This window comes from Nannospalax galili, unplaced genomic scaffold (genome assembly GCF_000622305.1).
Source record: "Nannospalax galili isolate Female #2095 unplaced genomic scaffold, S.galili_v1.0 scaffold54, whole genome shotgun sequence".
Taxonomy (NCBI): Eukaryota; Metazoa; Chordata; class Mammalia; order Rodentia; family Spalacidae; genus Nannospalax; species Nannospalax galili.
The window spans coordinates 8738176-8759835 of record NW_008341028.1 but is presented as its reverse complement, the minus strand read 5'-3'; the positions used below and the strand labels follow the sequence as shown (position 1 = coordinate 8759835).

Genomic DNA, 21660 nt, shown 5'->3' with positions numbered 1-21660 from the left:
GCAGAAAAGGAGCTAAATTTCCCTGGGTTTTCTGCTTTTTAAAGTAGTGCCACCTGTTGCAAATATAAAATGTTCACTGCCCTCAAGGAATTTATAATCTAATTTACAAAGGAACAAATCCAAGTCCCTTCATGCAACACAAATCACCGTTTAAAACTTGCACTATGCCGGATTCTTAGACATAATTCTAGTCTGCCCCGGAAACACGATCCTTGCATTTTTCTTGGCCCCGTATGTAACAAAATATCTTTCCCCATGCCATACTTTTTTTTGCATGGTGTTTTATTCCTAGGCCTGGCCCTTTGATGAGGTCATGGAAGCATCTAGAATCCCCTTTGAGAGAAGAACAGATTTCTTCCTCCACTAGGTTGGGCTTCAAACTCTGCTCTGGCCATATTACATGCCCTGTGGCCCATCCACAGCTCACACTAAAATTAAAGGTGTTTTTTTTTTTTCTACTCAACATATCCAGAATGTGACAGAGATACTGAGAGAATGGCAGGTGGCTTTTCTTCTTCGTTAGCAGCTTGAAGAGACTCCAGACTCACTCATGTGTAAATCCCTTAACAACTGACTCTTGCACATCAGCTCAGCAGCTGGCCAAGACACGAGATGCTTCTACAAGCCTTCTGGTCCTCCCACCTGTCACCATCGAGCTTAAGTCATGGGGCCATTCTCCCTACCTCACTATGGGCCAGACTCATAGCAGTGAATGATCACAGTGCCTAAGAGTGGCATTCAGTTTTACAACCTTTTTGGAAAATTCTACCTGCTGGGCCAGGTTCTTGGGTGACACCATATCCATACTTCTCAGAAACCTGGGTCTAAAGGAAGACTAGATGCAGAGGCACCAAGGGCCAGTTTTTCATTCTTTGACACTGATTACCAGATATAAGTCCCTTGGCCATATGCTCAAAGTGCTGAAAACACAATTTTAAAAAGTGAGTAAGAGAGGTTGGAGAGGGCAGGAGAGATGGTTCAGCGATTAAGGGCACTGGCTGCTCTTGCAGAAGACCTGGGTTCAGTTCCCAGCACCCTCATGGTGGCTACAACCATCTATAACTCCAGTTCCAGGAGATTTGACACCCTCTTCTGGCCTCCTCAAGCATTGCATGACATGGGTGCACTCACATGCAGGCAAAACACTCATACACATAAAATTAAAAATAATAAATAAAGGGGCTAAAGAGATTGCATGACATGGGTGCACTTACATGCAGGCAAAACACTCATACACATAAAATTAAAAATAATAAATAAAGAGGCTGCAGAGATGGCTCAGAGGTTAAGAACACTGACCATTCTTGCAGAAGACCCAGGTTCGAATCCCAGCACCCACATGTCAGCTAACAGCTGTCCGTAACTCCAGTTCCAGGGGATCCGACAGCCTCTTCTGTCTTCTGCGGGCATTGCACGACATGGGTGCATTTACCTACACGCAGGCAATACACACACGCACATAAAATAAAATAAATAAAATATTTTTTAAAATAATTAAATAAAATATTTTTTAAGTGGCCAGAGAGATGGCTCAGAGGTTAACAGCACTTGCTGTTCTTGCAGAGGACCAGAGTTTGGTTCCCAGCACCCTTACAAGGCAGCTCACAACCACCTATAACTCCAGCTCTGGGGCATCTGATACCCTCCACAGGCACACACACGCAAAAGGCATGCACTCATACAGACACATACCTATAAATAAAAAATCAAAGTAAGTCTTTAAGGAAACGTGAATAAGAGAAATATTTTCCATGAGTCTGCTATTTAATAGTTTTACAAATAGATCAAAGGGCTACTTGTGAGATGTCTGAAGATTGACAGATTTTGTTATACATGTGCTGGGGGCCAGAGGTTTGGATGTTGAATTATCCTGTCACCTCTTCTGCTCAGTCCTTCGGGAGATAGTATGTGACTCTGGACATGTAGTGAAACTTTTTTAAACTATTGATGCTGGGCTGGGAGATGGCTCAATGGGCAAAGAGCTTGCGGTGCAAGTTTGAAACCAGAGTTCAGATCACCAGCACCCACATACGTACCAAGTGGGCATAGTGGCCCACCTGTAATCCAAATAGAGGCAGAAACAGGGGATCCCCAGAGCAAGCTGCTAGCTAAAGTAGCCAAACCAGCAAGCCCGAAGTACGAGTGAGAGACCTACCTCAATATATAAGGTGGAGAACAAGGAAGGAAGACACCCAGCATCAACCTCAGGCCTCCACACACACATGCATACATGTGCTGACACACTCTCACATGTGTATCCACACACATAACACACATACACACATATGCACACCATATACACTTGCAAAAAATATAAATAAATAAGGAAAGAAAGAAAGAATAAAATATCAATGCCCAGGCCAGTCCCACCACTTGAATATCTGATCTCATGGGTCTGGGTAGGGGCCAGGCATCAGAAATTTTTAAAACTCCCCTCAAGAGACTGTAATGTACAGCTGGTTTCTGAGCCACTGACATCTCTCCTAAAGGCTGTCCAATTCTGATCTCCCCTCCTCCTCACCCTCTCTGCCTACCCAAAGCAGAAAGGTGAGAAGTCCTAAGAAGATTTTTTTTTGTCTTTTTGAGACAGGGTCTCCCTGTAGCCCCAGCTGTCCTGGAACTTACTATGTAGACCAGGCTGGCCTTGAGTTCACAGAGATCCGCTTACCTCTGTCCCCCGAGTGCTGGGATTAAAGGCGTGCACCACCACGCCCAGCTCTAAGAGGATTTTTAATACTACTTTTTAAAAACACACAGGGACCTGGAAAAATGGCTCAGAGATTAAGAGCACTGATTGCTCTTGCAGAGGACTGTTTTCAAGTCCAGCATCCATATGGTTGTTAACAACCATCCATAACTCCAGTTCCAGGGGATCTGACACCTTCTTCTGACCTCCACAGGCATTGCACAACACAAGTGCACTTACGCACATGCAGGCAATACACTCATACACATAAAATAAAAAAATAATAAATAAAATATTTTTAAAACACAGAGATCTGGGGTTAGGGAGACAGCTCCATTGATAAAGTGCCACGCAAGTATGAGGACCTGAATTCAGAACTCTGGCACCCACATTAACCAGACAACACACTTGTAACCCCAATGCTGGGGAGGTGAAGGCAAGATTATTCCAGGGGCTCACTAGCTAGTTAGTCTTGATGAATTGGTGAATTCCAGATTCAACAAGAGACCCTGTTTGAAAAAAATAAGATGGAAAGGGAGCTGGAGAGATGGCTCAGTGCTTAAGACTGCCAGCTGCTCTTGCAGAGGACCAAGGTTGGGCTCCCAGCACCCACACGATGACTCACAACCATCAGTAACTCCACTTCCAGGGAGACCTGACACCCTCTTCTTGCCTCTGTGGTCATTGCACACACAAGTGCACTTACATACATGCAGGCAAAACACTCATACACACAAAATAAAAATAAAGTGTTTTTTTAAAAACTAAAATGGAGAATAATAGAGAAAGACACCTGATGTCAACCTCTGGCTTACACATACACACACGCACACACACAACATGCAGATCCAAGACCCAGCTGAGCAGTTGATAAAAATGGAATGATATGACCCAGCTGCTTTGGTAGGAGGTCCAAAGGCCTGTTGGGGTACCCACAGGGACTCATTTGTGGCTTCTATGGCTACTCCCTGGAGGAGATCAGGATTGCCCTATCCCCACTTCCTTCTTCTGACCCACCCATGTGTTCTAGCTCCGAGGCTTTCCAGAAGGGTGGAAGGAAAGGAGCCAAGAAGGTGATGATTGTCATCACGGACGGTGAGTCCCACGACAGCCCTGACCTAGAGAAGGTCATCCAGCAGAGTGAGAAGGACAACGTGACCAGATATGCCGTGGCTGTAAGTCCTGCCCCTGCCTAGGACTGCCAACCATGCCCAGAGGCTCTGCCTGCAAACCCTTGGGGATTCCCAGCACAGCAGTATGCTAAGCTTCATCTTCTAATAAAGAACACACTGAGCATGTCAAAGCCCTGGGTTCAATCCCCAGTGATGCATAAAACTAGGCACGGTGGTGCACATCTGAACTCCCAGTGTTTGGTTGGTAGAAACGAGCAGAACTTCAGGGTCATCTTTGGCTACATCCAAGTTCAAAGGCAGCCTGGGCTACATTGTTTTTTAAAGACAACTCTCCTCAGTACTACACACACCTATTAATAAATTTGTGGGATTGTATTTTCCTTCCTTTTCCAGGTAGTTTCAGAAATCAGACAGTACCCCCAAGCCTCCCAGGTCCCAGAACCCCAACTTAATGAAGAAGCCTTGTCTTGCCCCCCAAAAAGCATCTGTTACATCACAATGCCAGTGGCACCTTGAGCTCGTGGCTGCAGCTCACCCCAAGGTGCTTGGGATCAGGGTCTTCGAGGAGTGTGGAGAACCTGGCGCTATGTTCTGGTTTGTGTCCCTGCTCCTGTTCCCTGGCAGGTCCTGGGCTATTACAACCGCAGGGGGATCAATCCTGAAACTTTTCTAAATGAAATCAAATACATTGCCAGCGACCCTGATGACAAACACTTCTTCAATGTCACGGATGAGGCGGCCCTGAAAGACATTGTTGATGCCCTTGGGGACAGGATCTTCAGCCTGGAAGGTGAGGTACTCATGTGTTTTCACCAGGCAAACTCCATAGAGGCAATATAATCTGGCAGAGTCCAATGACTTTAGCAGAAGCCCCAGATTCACCCAGATCACCCATACCTGGCATCTCTCTGTGTTGGACTTGAGACTGAGATTATGCTCATTTGACTGCTGAGGCCATTTGGAGGGGGGTTAAACTAGGGTTTCCAAATTTAGCAAACATGAACTAGAATACTGATGGTACTATACTGAAAATGTATGCATTGTTTATCCTAAGTTCAAATTTCCTCAGGCACTCTGTATTTTATCTGACAACCCTAGTTTAAACTCAGCAGGCCTGGCTCCATATCCTGAAACACACAGTCCCTATGCATCTCAGTCTTTCACTCCACCACTTTTATGTAAAACAAAAGCATAGTTTGGGGCTGGGGATGTAGCTCATCTGATAGAGTGCTTACCTAGCATGCACAAAATCCTGGGTTTGATCACCAGCACCGCATAAAACTGGACATAGTGGTACACAGCTGTGATCCCAGCACTCTGGAGGTGGAAGTAGGAGGATCAGAAGTTCAAGGCCATCCTCAGCTACATACTCCGCTCAAGGCCAGCTTCAACTACTTGAGATCCTGTTTCAAAAAACAAAACACATGGGACTAGAGAGATGACTCAGTGGTTAAGAGCACTGGCTGCTCTTGCAGAGGACCTGGGTTCAATTCCCAGCACCCACATAGTGGCTAACAACCATCTATAACTCCAGTTCCAGGGGATCCAATGTCCTCTTCTGACCTCCACAAGTATTGTATGACACAGGTGCAATTATATACATGCAAGCAATACACTCATACATGTAAAATAAAAATAATAAATAAAATATTTTTTAAAACATAAAAAAGAGAAAGAAAGAAACAAACAACAACAACAACAAAAAAAAACCCATGGTTTACCTCATAGGTAAAGAGGCCTCTGTGAAAGCATTGCAAAGAGTTCTATTTGCATACATCTTGTTTGTGCTGTATCTTGTAATGGGCTCTTCCCAAGCTGGGCTCTGGGCATCTGGGAGGATTGTAGAAAGAATAAGGGCCCAGAGCTTGACAGGTCTGCAGTGATTGAAATGACAAGTTACAGACACATGCTCAGAGACTGAAAGCCTCCCGAGCAAAGCTTGAGTGTGGGCTTTGACGCCCACCCCAGAACTCAGATATCCAAACCACTGGGCTCCCCTCAAAATGGTCACTTTCAAATGATGAGATTATAGTTCCAGTGACTGGTTCAAGGACATGCGCCTTCCCTGTGTGAATGTGCTGCAGTGACCCTCTCTCCCGAGGGCCATTTGATGTTTAGGAGCCAGAGACCAAGTCTGGTAACTGGGAATGAGCAGAGTGGGATGCCAGTACCCCCAAAACACACAACTTCCACAGATTTCTGCTTGATCCTCCCTATTGAGCATGTGTGTGCACATACACACACAGACACCCACACAGACACACAGGATTTCTGCTTGATCCTCCCTATTGAGCATGTGTGTGCACATACACACACAGATACCCACACAGACACACAGGCACACACACACACACACACACACACACACATAAACAGACACACATATACACACACGTACATACACCTACACAGATTGACAGACACACATACACACACATACCACACATACACACACATACACACACAAACACACAATGGCAGGGTGCTGATGACGCAGGTGATGCTGAAGTCAGTGAAGACCTCCCCTCAGAGCCCCTCTTGAATCCAAGTTCCCAAGATGCCCCGGGAGGCAGGAATTGTGGAACTGTGGACAACGCAGTAAGGCTCAGCACTAACATCGTTCTGTCCCTATTTTAGGCACCAACAAGAACGAAACCTCCTTTGGGCTGGAGATGTCACAGACAGGCTTTTCCTCACATGTGGTGGAGGTACAGAGTGCTCTCTCTCTCTCTCCCTTTCTCTCTGTTTTATCTCTTTCTTGATGTCTCATAGCCTCCCAGAATCTTCTACTGGATGGAATGGGGAAGGCAAGGAAGGAAATTTCCCTCCCAGGGCCAAAGGTCTCATTCAGTCCATAGAGCCTTATGCAAAAACCAGGTCAAGTGACAAAACTAAACCAAGTGCCTCTGTACTCTGATGGTGCCAGTACCAGAGTGGCCTATGCATGCTGGGACAAGTTCTGTATCCACATTAGGAAGGTGCCTGCAGTTCCAGCAGGTGACCTGCATAGCCCACCTCTGGGCAGACTGCACCGGACTGCAGAGGTCTCAGGTGTGCTTTGCCACAGAGCGAGGGCCACAGGTGCCATGTCTCTGGCCCTCACCCACTATATTCTTTATCTGAGACTGGCTCAGAGGGGGCCTGGAGCCTCATAAAGGGACACAGTCATTGTCTTTGGAAACATAAACTGTCAGAGCCCAGGAATTCCATGTGGGGAAGCATGCCAGCTCCGTGTGCCTATGTCAGTGCATGTTCCCAGGTGTGCTTCAGTCGAACAGGTGTCTTTGTTGCCTGTGTGTGTCTGCCTATCTGTCTGTGTGTCCATCTGTCTATCTTTGTCTGTATGTGTGTGTCTGTCTGTGTATATGGTACAGGGCTGACACTGTGGACGTGCACACACCTCCTGATTTGCCAGGAAAGGCCTGAAGGTCTATGCGAGTTACACATTCCCGTTATCCCACGGCATTCTCTGAAGGCTTCTGTGAGGTGGAGGTGCCCAGCTGGCAGATCAAGAAGTGAGGTCATAGTGAAGTTAGGGGACCTGCTGATGAAATTAACCTAATGAGGAACATGTCAGCACCCTGCCCTTCCCTCTGCAGCCAGCAGCTGCTCCATGAGGGGCATTCCCAGGGGCTCTGAGTCAGGAATCCCAGACTGGAATGAGAGGGGCTCACGCAACACACGTGAGGCAACAGGCAGATGGACAGAGACGCAGCTCATGCTCAGATTTTCCCAGGTTGTGTCTAGACACTGTCAAGCCCACTGTGTTAAATGCAGCAAGATGGGAAAGTGGTTTTCCCGGCATCCCAGCTGCCCCTGTCCAGGTGCATAGAACTTGAAACATCCCCCAGCGGTCCCCTCACCTCATTCCATGCCCAGAAGAGCTCTTCTGGGTCTGCAGGTGGCAAGGTGATCCTGGTTTAAGTTGGGTCTGCCAGTTTTTTCAGTGCCTTCTTGGTGCTAGGTACAGAGACCAAGAGGCAGAACCTTAACCTCCAGGAGCCTGAAGTTGGAGGATAAACAGCCAGGCACAGGGAGAATGTTCAGTTCATTTGCATGAGGTCAGACAGCGAGTCTTGTGTTCTGGCAGAACTAGGCCTGCTCTCCTGACTCTGGGGTCAGGGCTGATTAGAAAAAACACCAAAAAGGGGCTGGGAGATGCATCACTAGATAGAAGTACTCATTCTGTAAGGATGGAGACCTGACTTCAAACCCCCAGTGTGCACATGAAAAAAGTAGGGCATGACTGCATGTGCCTGTAAGCCCAGCACTAGGGGATGGAGATAGGTGGATCCAGAGAGCTCACTGGCAAGCTTACCTAGGGCTTCTGGTTCAGTGAGAGACCCTATCTCAAGGCAATAGGGCCAAGAACAACAGAGGATGACACCCACAGTCCTGTCCTGTTTTCCATATGTGTATGCATGGGCACATGATCTGCACAGTCACATGCATGAGAGAGAGGGAGAGAGAGAGAGAGAGAGAGAGAGAATATGCAACTTTGCAACTTAATGAAATACAATGAACATTGGTCAAAAGGAATCAGTCAACCTACCCATCCAAATAGCATTCCTCAGCCTGGAGAGCATTGTCTCCCTGGAAAACATGCACAGCCCAAGACCATCCAGGAGGCCCTGCAAAGACCCCTGCTGGATTGGGCCAGACTCGTATAGCCAATGCAGCCAGAGCAGCCCAGCACCAGGGCCTCACAGAAGGAAAGACTCAACTAGGACAGGATGACCAGAGAAGGATCTGAGAGGACTGGAGCCTGAAAGAGACCCTGAGGATCGAGAGTGGGACAGGGGAGCAGAGAGGATTGTGTGCATAAGACAGAGAAATCTGGACACAGCAGAGAGAGAATGACGCAGTGTCTCCTTTGTCCACTGAGACCATTTTCTGAGCTTCTTCCTATGTTGTCAAGCACTAGGAATAAAGACTAAGGGACCATTTCAGCTGATAGCAGCACAGCCTAATTGAGGAGGAATATTCCGCACTATGTTCACTCTCCCATATCTAATACTATGATTCATGTGGGTCCAGGAACCAAGGGGCCCAAAGAAAAGTGAAAGCTGGGGGTTCAGGGAGCTTGAACTTTACCCGGTAATGGCCCAAGACACTCAGTATGGCCCAGCATTTGCAGAACCAATGTCCCAGCCATATGGAGGGAGTGAGATAGTCAGGGAGACCCAGTAGCTCAGAGTGCCAGCTTGTTCTTTGGAGAATCAAGGTGATGACTGCCCTGTGCAGCTTCTATGTATGCTCCACAATTTGTCTATTCCCCAGTCACAGGGGTCTTCCCTTGTTCTGTTCTGTTCTGTTCCGTTCTGTTCCGTTCACTTATTCTATCACCCCTGACTGCCTGAGTCGTGGTTGTTTTTTTTTTTTTATGTCACCTATCAGATATTTACAGAGAGGGTGATTATATCGGAATCTAAAACTCTAGTATTTATAGAACAAAACCCTACAAACCTGAAAGAATGGCACAGTGGTGGGCTGTCTGACACTGTGACCAGCCATCGGGCTGCTATCCTAGAACATAAAGCCTAGTACCAGGCTGCTGATGCCACGATGGGCCACATCATCCTTCCCGAGGAACCCAGTGCCTTGGCTTTCAGGGTCAGCCAGGCTGCTGTGAGGATCAGGGCCGTAGGTCCAGTCTTTCAGCTTTGCTTTCAGCAGAGAGAGAATGACGCGGTATCTCCTTTGTCTACTCTGAGACCATTTTCTGAGCTCCTTCCTATGTTGTCATGCACTAGGAATAAGTGCTTCCATTCCATTCCATTCCACCACAGTGAGTGTGTTCTGGGAAAGTCCAGCATGCTAGTTACTGTTCTCATTACTGTGACAAACTACCCAACAAAAAGTAACTTAAGGATGGAAGGGTTTCCTTTGGCTCATGGTTTGACAGTATGGTCCATCATGGCAAAGAAGGCATGGCATTGGGAGCATGAAGCATCTGCAGTCAGACACAAAGAGAGATGAACGCTAGTGCGCAGTTTGCTTTCTCCTCTTTATTCAGTCCAGGACGCAGCCATGGAATGGTGCTGCCCACATTTAGGGTGGGTCTTCCTACCTCCATTAACCCAATCCAGAAATTCTCCCACAAGCATGCTGAGAGGTTTGTCTCCTGGATGATTATAGATTCAGTCAAATTGTCAGTATCAACCATCACACCCAGACTTCCTCTCCTCTTACAGCCCTTATCTAAAAATGTGCAGAAGGAGCCCAAGGCTCCCCTGGACCTGTTCAGTTCCATTAAAACAAAAGATCCCTAGCCCTAGGGGAGGGGTCTCAAGTGGAATAGTCTCTTGAGAGCAGAGGAAAGGCCTCCACTCCACTCCTCTTGAGTCTCTTCTAGAAAGGGAAACCAACATTTGAGCTAGCAAAGATAAAAGCAACAACAGAAAACAGGACCCAAGCCCAGCATATAGAGGAGCCCCAAACAACACTAGACACAGAGCTCCAGGCCACAAGCCACTTACCCCAAGGCCCAAGGGCAGAAAGTCAGGGTCACAGAAAAAACCCACACAGCCAGAAACTCCAGTTTTCAGAAAATGGGGAGAGCATTCCAAAAATTACTATCAGGAAGGCTAGCTATGGGTTTGTGGTCAAGCTTCAGAATAGACTTTGAAAGCGGTGGTTGTGTCGAAATTTGGAAATGAATACAGAAGTCACCAGGATCCGAGTTAACTCTGTTAGTGCCATCTGCCTATTGGGGTGTTAAACTCCCCGACAAATGAGCAGACACTGTATGATTCTGCCAGAAGGCTTCTAGAATGAGGGAGTAGACTCGGGAGTCTAGAACTCCAGGATCTTGAGGGAGGAGGAAAGGACTATGAACAATTGGCACCCACTGGTGGGGAGATGCTGCAGAACACAACCAACCCAGGACTTCTTGGGAGAAACTCCACTTTGACCCTCTGTGGTAGCACCCTACCCTCACCCTGAGCCATGGCAACCAAGAATGTCCCAGGCATTGCCAGATGTCTCTTAGGGAACAGAACCACCCCAACTGGAAGCCTAGCCATGGTCTGAGAAGTTCCCTGCACTTAAGGCCACTTGGGCAGACACATGCTGGGGCTATGTCATAGGAACACAGTGGCCTCTTAAATATGGGATGGCTGGGAGGCCATAAATCAGGGACAAGCCCATGATCAATGAAACAGCAAATACCACTCTTCCCAGAATGCCCTACTGTTGTTTTTCAGTTGGGCCAAACACCTGACTTCTCACACCAAAGCTATGGCCTTTTTTCTATGGAACTTGTAGAATTTTTTCTAGACTCAGGATGCCTGCCTCCCCACAGCTTGGAGAAGACTGTGACATACTGAGATTTGCTATGACAGCCTTCACATGCCCACTTCCTCCAACTAAACACATGTCCTCCAACTAAACCATTTTGGAGAAGTTCTCCCATTGAAGACCCAGGATCCCTCTGTATCCAGGGTTACAGTGGCACAAATGAGACAGGAACTGCCCTGCCCCATATTGTGGAATCCAGAAATCTAGATGAAATTCCCAAACTTCACACAGGAGAGTAGAGGCCCTCCCAGAAAGGTACCAGGCACCTAGGTTGAGCCCACCCTTTCAGCACACCAGAGGTGCCGGCCATAATTCAATATCACAAGTGTCTCTTCTAAGGTCTCGAAAGAAGCCTGGTGTACCAGTAATCATGAATTTGGTCTCAGTAAGCAGACAGGAAGCAAGGGAGACCTTCCCCCAACAAAAGGCTCATGTGGAAAACAGGACGCAGGACCCACTAGACTTTTCTCCTCTGCCTCACTGTGCTGGATAGCTTTAGTGTCAACTTGACACACCTGGGTTGAGGGAACCTCCATTGGGGAATTTCCTTCACTGGACTGGCCTGTGGCCATGTCTGTGGGGCATCCTATTGATTGTGTGTGATGTGGGAGGGCCCAGCCCACTGTGGGTGGTGCCACCCCTGGGCAGGTGGACCTGTGTTAAATACGAAAACAGGCTGAGCAGGGGCCAGGGGAGCAAGCCAGTAAGCAGTGTTCCTCCATGGCCTGTGTTCCAGCTCCTGCCTCCAGGTTCCTGCTCTGAGTTCCTACCTTGGGCTCCCTGATGAACTGTGACCCAGGAGATGTTAGGTGAATAAACCTTTTCCTCCCCAAGTTGGTATTGGTCAGAATATTTTGTCACAGCAATGAAGAAACAAACTGGGACACCCACCTACCACCTTTCAGAAGACCCAACCCTGCCTCTGACTTGCTATTGCTTGAGAAAGCCCCTGCCTCTCTCTGAGCCTCAGCTGCTGATCTGTCAAGTGCAGATAACATCAGTCTGTTCTACAAAGAGCTCCCTGTTAGCTCCTCCCAGTGAGGGGAATGCTGGATAAGAAAGCCTTCCACCAAGAATGGAGCATACCCCCAAAGTGAGGAATGTTGGCAGTGACATGAATGCATTTGAGTCCCTGGGCCCGGTTCCTGCCAGCCCACTGTCAGTGCTTCCCAGCTGAGGCTGGAGCACAAAGTAAGAGGGGAAAAAGCTAATTAGAAAGCTGGACTTTGAACATGACCAAGCACCAGGCTCTCCCCAGGCTGGCTTATTTATAGCTGCAAAAACAGTCTGCCTGGACAGTTCTCACTCTGAAGAACTGGCATTTTCCAACACTTTGATAAGATCAACTTGGCCCTTTAAAATGGCAGGGCAACTTTGAACCCAGTCAACCAGCTGGGTTCATGAAGAGCTCAATGGGAGAGGAAGGCATGGTTCAGTGGGAGAGGAAGGCAACCTTACCTGCTCAGGCTCCAAAAGTCCAAAGCTGCTGGTGGTATTGGCAGAGTGCCTGCTTAGCATGAACAAGGCCCTGGGTTCCATCCCCAGCACACTTAAGAAAAACTGAGACATGGTCTCATGTAGCCTAGGCTGGCCTCATACTCACTACCTAGCCAAGGATGACTTTGAATTTAGAACCTTCTGTCTCTACCTCCCAAGTGCTGGGATTACAGGTGTGCACCACCATGCCCAATTTGTGAGGTGCTGGGGACCAAACTCAGGGCTTTGTGCATGCTAGGCAATCACTCTACAGACTGAGCCACATTCCCAGGTCCTCCAAAACGTGTGTATGTGTGTGTGTCTGTGTGCATGTGTGTACATGTTAATGGAAGGCAGAGAGCACGTGTGTTTATGCATGTTGAAGCTAGAACACAAACTCAGGTGTTGGTCCTCAAGTTCTGTCCATGGTTTTTGTGTTTCGTTTCGTTTTGTTTTGTTTGTTTTTGCTTTTGAGGCAGAGTCTGTCACTGGCCTGGAGTTCATTAGGTAGGCTAGGCTGGCTGGCCAGTGAGCCCCAGGGATCTTCCTGTCTCTGCCTCTGCAGAGTGGGATTATAAGCAAAGGCTACCTTAGTCCGCTTTTTTTAAGAGCCCTGGGAATGGAACGTGGGACCTCATACTTGCAAAGGCAAGTGCTTTACTGACTGAGCATCTCCCCTGCCCTAAACAAAAAGAGGCTTTTTATTTTAAAAAATTATGTGTATGAGTGTTTTGCCTGCATGTAAGAACACTGTGCACGCAATGCCCATGGAGGCCAGTCCTGTGGGTTGTTCACACAGAGTGGGAAAGTGCAGGGACCCAGCTCTCAGAAAATGACTGTAGAGTCAGGAACTTAGACACTTCCCTTCAGGGAACCAGGGCTACCTATCTTCCCACTCAGGTATGGTAGCATCCACCTGTCCTGTAACCAGTGCGTAGAACAAACACCCTCTGAGTCCTGAGAAACAAACTTCAGTGTTGGCTGTCCTGGGTATAGCCCTGACTTCTCTGCCCAACCCCATCTCAAGCTGTTTTTTCCCTACTCTACCAAACAGCTTTCAGTTCCTGGGAAGCAAAGCTCTGCCTTCTCTTTCGGCCTCAGGGCCTTTGTACAAGATGGTCACCTGTGGGAGGCGTGGCTTGAATGAGTGTGAAGGTTTGGGGAAGTAACAAGAGATCAGAGAGGTTTTAAAGCCCAAAAATAGAAGCTTGGTCCTATGTTTGGAGTTTATTTCTAGAATTTTCTTTTACATGTTTTCTAAATTCCCATCCTTGAGCTCAACTTGACCCATCTCATGCTAAGGATGAGATGGGGCAAGATGGTCTCCAAGGTTCGGTTACAAGCCAAAAGGCCCAGCTAGAAGCTGAGTTGCTAAATCACCACCCTTAGAGGAAGCACCCTGGCTGGCTGGTGGGTGCTTCACTGGTCACAGGGCCTGGGGTGGCTTTGGCTAGAGGTCCCCAGGGACAAGATCTAATGTGTGTCCCCTCCCGGATGCCAGGATGGGATTCTACTAGGAGCTGTTGGTGCCTATGACTGGAACGGGGCTGTGCTGAAGGAGACCAGTGGTGGGAAGGTGATTCCTCTGCGAGAGTCCTACCTGAAGGAGTTTCCAGAGGAGCTGAAGAACCACGGCGCATACCTGGGTGAGGCTTGCCAGAGGGTGGCTGGCAACAGGGTGAGGCAGGCCCTGGGGTAGAGGGCTGTCTGTGTCTGTCCTCTGCTGTACTTCAAGGCCTCGGTACAATGCCCAGGTCTGGCATCTCCCCACACCCATTCTACATGCGGTAGCAGTTCCTGAACAGAATAAATGAGCTCCCCATAACATAAGCATGCTTCATTGGAAGCTTCTAGATGCTGGGTTAGTTGTCAGGGTTCTTAAAGCTTCAGGCCCTGACCAGAGCTGCATCACACTAAGCCTTCCTCCCCAGGACAAAATGCAAGTCTTGTCAACACCTACTCTCCCTTTTTATTCAATAATTCTATATGGTTTTTGGTGCCTGGGACTGAGCCCAGTACCTTCACATCTCAACCATGTGCTCTACCACTGAGCTATACTTTTTTTTTTGAGGCAAGGTCTTACTATGTAACCATGGGTGGCCTGAAACTCATTGTGTAGACCAGGTTGTCCTCAATCTCAGAGAGACCTGCCTGTTTCTGACCCAAGTGATGGGATTAAAGTCTTGTACCTCCATGCTTGGCTTCCCAGACCCTTTTATTAATCAACCCCTCAAGGGAGACAAAACCCACTGCCCATCCCCAGACCTGGTTGAACCAGGCCTAAGTAAGGTCTACTGAGCACCTACCACCAGAGACCAACCTGTTTCTTCCTGCGGCAGGGTACACCGTGACATCAGTCGTGTCCTCCAGGCAGGGGCGGGTGTACGTGGCTGGAGCCCCCCGGTTCAACCACACAGGCAAGGTCATTTTGTTCACCATGCACAACAACCGAAGTCTCACCATTCACCAGGCTCTGCGTGGAGAGCAGGTAATGGAGGGCAGGTTGCACTGGGTAGACCGAAGGGGAAGGTTAGGATCTGACATTGGCAGGTAGTATGGAAGAGTCTCTCCCTACTCAACTGGAAGGTCCCACACCCACAATCATCCTCCCTGTGCTGGGGGCACATATCCAATTCTCCATATGGTTGAAGGTGTCTGCAAAAGCAGTCCTGAAACAGCCATGGAACCTGCATTGTTCCCTCCATACAAAGAGAGGTCTGGATTTTAGCTACATCAGAGAGCCTAGGGCAGTTTCTAGCTATACCTTATGGACCTCTTGCCTCTGGGACTCTGAGTAATCCCTGTTATTGTCCTGTCCCATCATTCCCTGTCTGGCTTCTATGTATGGCTACCTGGCCTGAAGGTAACCAGAAGGACAGCTGTCCTCAAGCACAACCAAAAGTTGTGTGTCCCCCCACAGCAAGGCTCAGGGGAACACCAGCTTCGTCTTTTTCTGGCTGACAATGCCACTGTCCCTTCTGGGATGTGGTTGCCAACCAGACTGTGTAACGGCTTATTGGAAAGTTACAGTGAGAGTCGCTGGCAGTGACAAGATATAAAGTCACCACAGCAGGTGAGCAGGCCTTTGGTCCTGAGAAGAAACATGGCTTCTCCAAGATCCTATGATGGGTTCCTGGCCCTGTCAAGTTAAGAATCAGGCAGGACTTGTTGATAGAGATGCAGGTGGGAGAGATGGAGATGGAGCCCAGGGATCCCTAGGTTTCTAATGAATGGTGGTTGGTGCCCTCGCCCATGTAGGCAACACTACACTGAAGGACAGGGAGGATTAGAGGGAGCACTCGGGCAAAAGAAGCGTCGGTCAGCATCCACAATGGGAATACCAGAATGCTCCATGTTGGAAGCAAGTTAATCCTAATGGCTTCAGTAAACCTGTCAGGGTACATCCCTAATGCCAAGTCACCAAAACTAAGTCATGGCTATTGCATTCATGAACACACAGCAGCTGTGGTTACCTATAAAGGCAAACCAGAAAAAATCCAGCATGAGTGGGGAGGAGCTCACAAGGCCCTGCCCCTAACTGAGGCGCTATTAGCAGTTGATGGCTGCTAGAGGAGAGAGAATCCTTCTTTGGGTTGTGAGCCACTGGTAGGTAGGTGCATTGCCCATGCTCCAGTGGATGGCCCTACACCCATGCTCATATGGGTAATACTAATTGGTCTTAGTGGGATTTTTTTTTTTTGTCTTTTTGAGACAGGGTCTCCCTGTAGCCCCACCTGGCCTGGAACTCACTACATAGACCAGTCTGTCCTGGAACTCACAGAGCTCCCCCTGCCTCTGCCTCCTGAGTGCTGGAATTAAAGGCATGTGCCACCATATCTGACGACTATCTTTGTGAAGAAAAAATATGTCCTAAAGAAAAGTCTCATGATACATTGTTATATTTAATGATCAGGACATGAACTACAGATGGAGAATGATCCCAATTTGAAAAAATAGAAACTAATTTAAACATATGAATTGACAATGTGGCAATGCAGTAACAAGAGTAAAAGAAAACAGAAAGCATTCTTTTGGCTGCATTTGAAAGTTGAGACTATGGTGCAGCTTGTTTTCATTGTTTTACTCTTTTGGTACCCTCCCCTCACACTTTTTTCTACAATTATATCACTGCCCAGGAGAATAGGGGTAGACAATAGAAAGAGGGAAAGGGACAAGGACAACCAGAAAGTCGGTGAGTCTGCCCAGAGGAAAGGAGAGGAAGGGGGCATGAAAAGGACCCCAAACATTCCTGGTCTAAGGACGGCCCTGGTTCACTGCCAGGGCTGCCAGCAGGAATCCAGGGCACCCAGCCCTGCTCTCTCTCCCATCTGTGTGCCGCAGATAGGCTCCTACTTCGGGAGTGAGATCACCTCGGTGGACATCAATGACGACGGAGTGACCGATGCCCTGCTGGTGGGCGCCCCCATGTACTTCAGCGAGGGCCGAGAGCGGGGCAAGGTGTACATCTACAACCTGAGACAGGTACTGTAGCTGGGTGGGGCCAGGCAGCTCCTGGGGCATCAGAGTTCTGGTCAACCTTGAGAAAGCCTAGGTTCCCAAAAGGCTAGTGCCACCTTACAGGAGTCAGCTGGGAAGAATAGGAGCCTCTCTGTCCTAAGTGCCTGTTGCACTTAGGAGGGGGTTCTGGGAAATGGAGTTGTGCAGGCAAAGGGGGTCAAGACCCCAGGGCCCCTGGCCCAGCCCCCTGAGCCTCTCCCTGGCCTTGGATTTGTTTGTAGAACCGGTTTGTTTATAATGGCACGCTGAAGGATTCCCACAGTTATCAGAACGCCCGGTTTGGATCATGCATCGCCTCGGTTCGAGATCTCAACCAAGATTCCTACAATGACGTGGTGGTAGGGGCCCCTCTGGAGGACAGCCACAGAGGGGCCATCTACATCTTCCATGGCCTCCGCAGCACCATCCTGAAGAAGCCCACTCAGGTAGGCCTCTGTGGAGATCAAGTGGAACCCAGGTTCCTGCGGTTCAGTTTCCTTCTATTTCCCCTACAGGAAGAGTCTAGTCTGTCCCAGTTATGCCTCTAGTGGAAATGCTGGGATGAGGACACTGTATGTTCAGGATCTTCCCATCTGCTTGCCCCACATACACCTTTACACTCCCAAAAGCATCAACTCAATGAAAATCCAAGGTACCAAATATCACTTCCCCAACAGGCAGCTGGGCAATTGGAGAGCTCCCACTTGGGCTCTGTCTTTCCTGGAAATATTCCTAGCTCACCTCAAACCTGACCCTCCTCAATCTCTCCTCTATCATTTTGTCCACGTATTTTATTAGTAAGATAGTCAAACAATATACCAAAATTGGAGATGCCAATGGATTGGTTACTTGCCAGGTAATAAATATTGGCATTCAGTGAGTACTCTTTTTTATTTTTTTTATTCTTATTTTTATTTTTGTGGCATAGAGAATCAAACCTAGGGTCTTGTGCACTTTGCCACCCAGTTACACCTCCAGCCCTTGGTTTTTTGAGGCAAGGTCTTGCTAGGTAGCCTACACTTGAACTCATGATCCCGGGATTACAAGGATATAACACCATGCCTTGCTTGGGAAGTCTTTTTGATTTTATTTATTTATTTATTTATATTTTTGTATGTTTTTATTGAATGTTTCATATTTCATACAAAACATCTTAATCATCTTTTTTATTTTTTATTGAATTTTTGTGTATTTCATACAGAACATCTCCATCAATCTTAATCATCTTTATACCCCCTTCCCCACTGGCACCCTCCCATAGCCCCACTGGAATTCATACATTTTGTCATTTGTGTTAAAGTCTATTGTGTCAAGTTGGTGTCCCAGTCGTCCCTCAGTGCAAGTTCATCTACTGAGGCCTAGCCAGCCTATCTAGCTTTAGGAAGATCAGCTCTTTCTCACCCAGCAGTAACCAGTTGCCAATATTTCTTCAGCTAAGATTGAAGTCAGCTGTCCGATTCCCCAGTTCTATGCTGGGTTTTGTCTGCTTGAGTTTCCATGGGTCTTGTGCATGCTGACACCCACTGAGTGGGTTTTAAGTTCAATTAGGTAGCTGTTGATTTTTCCCAAGATAAAAGTGCCACTACTGCCCTAGTGTCATGCTGTTCACATGAACAGGGTCTCAAGGGCTTATAGGACTCTATTTCCATATGGTCATGCACCTCGTCCCTGGCTCTTACAATCTTTCTGCCCCCTCTTCTGAAATGGTCCCTGAGCCCTGGGTGGGTGTAGATTAATATAGGAGTCTGTCCAAGGACCAGCATTCTGCAGACTCTTAGTCCCTATACTTTGGCCATTTGTGGCCTTTTGTGTTCCTGGCCCTCTGTTGCATGAGGGAGCTTCATTAATGAGAATTGAGATATTCGTTAGTGTCCTCTTTACCCCTTGTTCTATGTTCTATGAGCCTTAGGTGTAGAGGTTGCATTGTAGATGTGTCACTAAGACTTGGGCAATTCACAGACAATGTCTGTGTGTGACCAGTTGAGGCACTCTGTAATAGTGTCCATCTGGTGCAAGAGAATCTTGTTTGATGAGTGGTGACTGGGATATTTGTCTGTAATATAAGGATACATATTTTGCACATAGCAAGAAATTACATTGGTCTAGGAATGTGACAGTCTTGGGGTTTTATGTAAGATCTAGGACCTCTCCAGCCATGTGTATTTGGTTATGTTTACAGTACCACACATGTATTCCTTCCCACTGAGTGGGTTTTAAGTTCAATTAGGTAGCTGTTGATTTTTCCCAAGATAAAAGTGCCACTACTGCCCTAGTGTAGTTTGCTGTGCTGGTCATTGTTGTGGTTATTAGCCCTTAAAGCTGGGTCTGGGCCATTGACTGATGCTCTCCCTTAGCAGCTTGCATAGTGTCCTCCAAAGCTATGAGAGCTAGCCTTCAGGGAGGAGGCTTCCAGGTTAGTTCCAGCTACATTGCTCCAAGCCCTGTGTCTGGAATATGTCCTGTCTTCAGCAATAGGGTCTTACCTTCAAGTTCTAGGAGATAATCAAGGACTGTGGCAATAGTCTGTGTAATTTTGGGAGTCTCTTAGATGACCCTAGTCAACAACCCACTGTTTCTTGTTATGTAACCTTCATCTATACATATGGACACAGGCAGAGATATATGTGTCGTTTTTCAGTAGGCTTTTGAATTAATACATTTTCTTCTGGTTTCTCATACCAGCTAAGCATCATTTATCTCTCCTCTCTCCCCTTGTCTATTTTGAGTGTTTTGCTTGCATGTATGTAAATGCACCCATGCATGAAATGCCTGCAGAGGCCAGAAGAAGGCGTTGGATCCCATGGAATTGGAGTTACAGGCAGTTGTTAGCTGACATGTGGGTGCTGGGAATTGAACCCATGTCCTGTACAAGAGCAGCCACTGCTCTTAGCTTCTGAGCCATCTCTCCAGTCCTGGGAAGTCTTTTTAAGACATAGTATTTTCATCAAAAACAGTGACTTTTAAAGGCAATAATTTTGGGTAGCAGGTCAAGTGCCTGTGACTGTAGAAGCTTGCTAAGAGTTTCAGGCAAACACTCCCCAGATCTCCGGGTTGTGTCTGCCCCCAGAGCTACCCTGGGCTCACAGTACACACTCCTTTCCTCTCATCTCCCTGCAGAGAATTGCTGCATCAGAGCTGGCTCCAGGCCTCCAGCATTTTGGCTGCAGCATCCACGGGCAACTGGACCTCAATGAGGATGGGCTTGTGGACCTGGCAGTGGGTGCCCTGGGAAACGCAGTGATTTTGTGGTTGGTTCTCCTGGTTTCCCCTCACTCTCCCAAGGGTCACAATGGATAGTGTTTCAAAGACCCATTTCAGGATCTTTGCCCCACATCCTTGACCATTATCAGCCTAATGAACCCTGATTCTCTCCCGTCTTGGTTACAAATTTCCTTTCTTTGGAATCACTTGTTGTTTGGAGTCTGAATCTAGTCTCAATGAATTCCTAGGATTTTAGACCACTCTCAAGTGCAAACCTCCCCACCCCCTTAGAATTTCTCCTAATGCTAAGGCTCCTGAAGCGTTTCTTCCACTCCCATTTCCCAGGCTACCTAAAGGACACTGAGCATGTTGCCTCCCCTAGAAGGAGCTTTCCTCTTTCCCAGCAAGGGAGAAGTACATGTAACATGGAGATTTTTTTTCCTCCAACCCCTCTGCCCTCATTTCCTGTTGTCAGAACACAACATCAGTGTTCTGGTAAAGACCGTTCATCTTCCCATGGTTACTACTTTTAGATCAAAAAAGAAATCAATCGAATAATGAGACTGGAGGAATGGCTCAGTGGTCAAGAGTACCAGCTGCTCTTGCGGAGGACCAGGGTTCAACTCCCAGCACCCTCACTGGGCAGCTCACAACTGCTTGTAACTCCATTTCCAGGGGATCCAACACCCTCCTCTGGATTCTACCACACGCACATGGTGCACTTACAGACAAACAGGCATACACACTGCATGCACACAAATAAAAATACATTTTTAAGAATAATTTTAAAAAATATGTTAATGAAATAGATTTCATCATTTAAGTTATCTGCAATAACATTAAATGAATTTGTTAAACACAGAAAAAGATTACCTAGTTTTCCACCATCTTCATACTAACACATTCGGCATCTGAGCACACTTCCTCCCATCTTTTTTCCTGAGTACAATTTTATTTAAGTGCAATTACTTTTCATATAATTTTAAAAGGCATTAAACAGAGATATTACCTGACTTCACAGGGAGAATAAAGAAAGGGACAGTGTGCCGTGTCCTCAAGAATATTATGATCTAATTGGGAAATAGTCTCCCCCAAGTTGCTTAGAAAACAGAGCCTGAGTCAGGCATGGTGGAACAGGCCTGTAATCCCAGCCCTTAGTCAGCAGAGGCAGGAGGATCATGACTTACAGTCTAGCCTGGGCTACATACCGAGACCATGTCTAAAAAAAATAAGGCAAACCCCAGGAATGTAGCTCAATAATAAAGCACTTGCCTAGAATGTCACACCCCTGAGTTTGATTTCTAGCAAAAAAGAAAAAGGGGAGCTAGGGAGATTGCTCACTGCATATAAATGCTTACTGCATAAGCA

The 21660-nt window shown here is 47.4% G+C and overlaps 1 protein-coding gene across 3 annotated transcripts in view; it reads left to right on the top strand.

Annotated features, from left to right (window-relative positions):
• The window catches only part of Itga11 (integrin subunit alpha 11), a 128846-nt gene that overhangs the window by 70521 nt on the left and 36665 nt on the right, over positions 1 to 21660 (top strand). For all 3 annotated transcript variants that reach the window (XM_008836535.3, XM_029565025.1, XM_029565026.1), the window contains 8 exons: positions 3717 to 3861; positions 4444 to 4609; positions 6457 to 6527; positions 14096 to 14240; positions 14934 to 15082; positions 16936 to 17076; positions 17334 to 17537; positions 20209 to 20339. In XM_008836535.3, the coding sequence (XP_008834757.1) occupies positions 3717 to 3861; positions 4444 to 4609; positions 6457 to 6527; positions 14096 to 14240; positions 14934 to 15082; positions 16936 to 17076; positions 17334 to 17537; positions 20209 to 20339 (1152 nt within the window). The remainder of the gene's footprint in view (positions 1 to 3716; positions 3862 to 4443; positions 4610 to 6456; positions 6528 to 14095; positions 14241 to 14933; positions 15083 to 16935; positions 17077 to 17333; positions 17538 to 20208; positions 20340 to 21660) is intronic.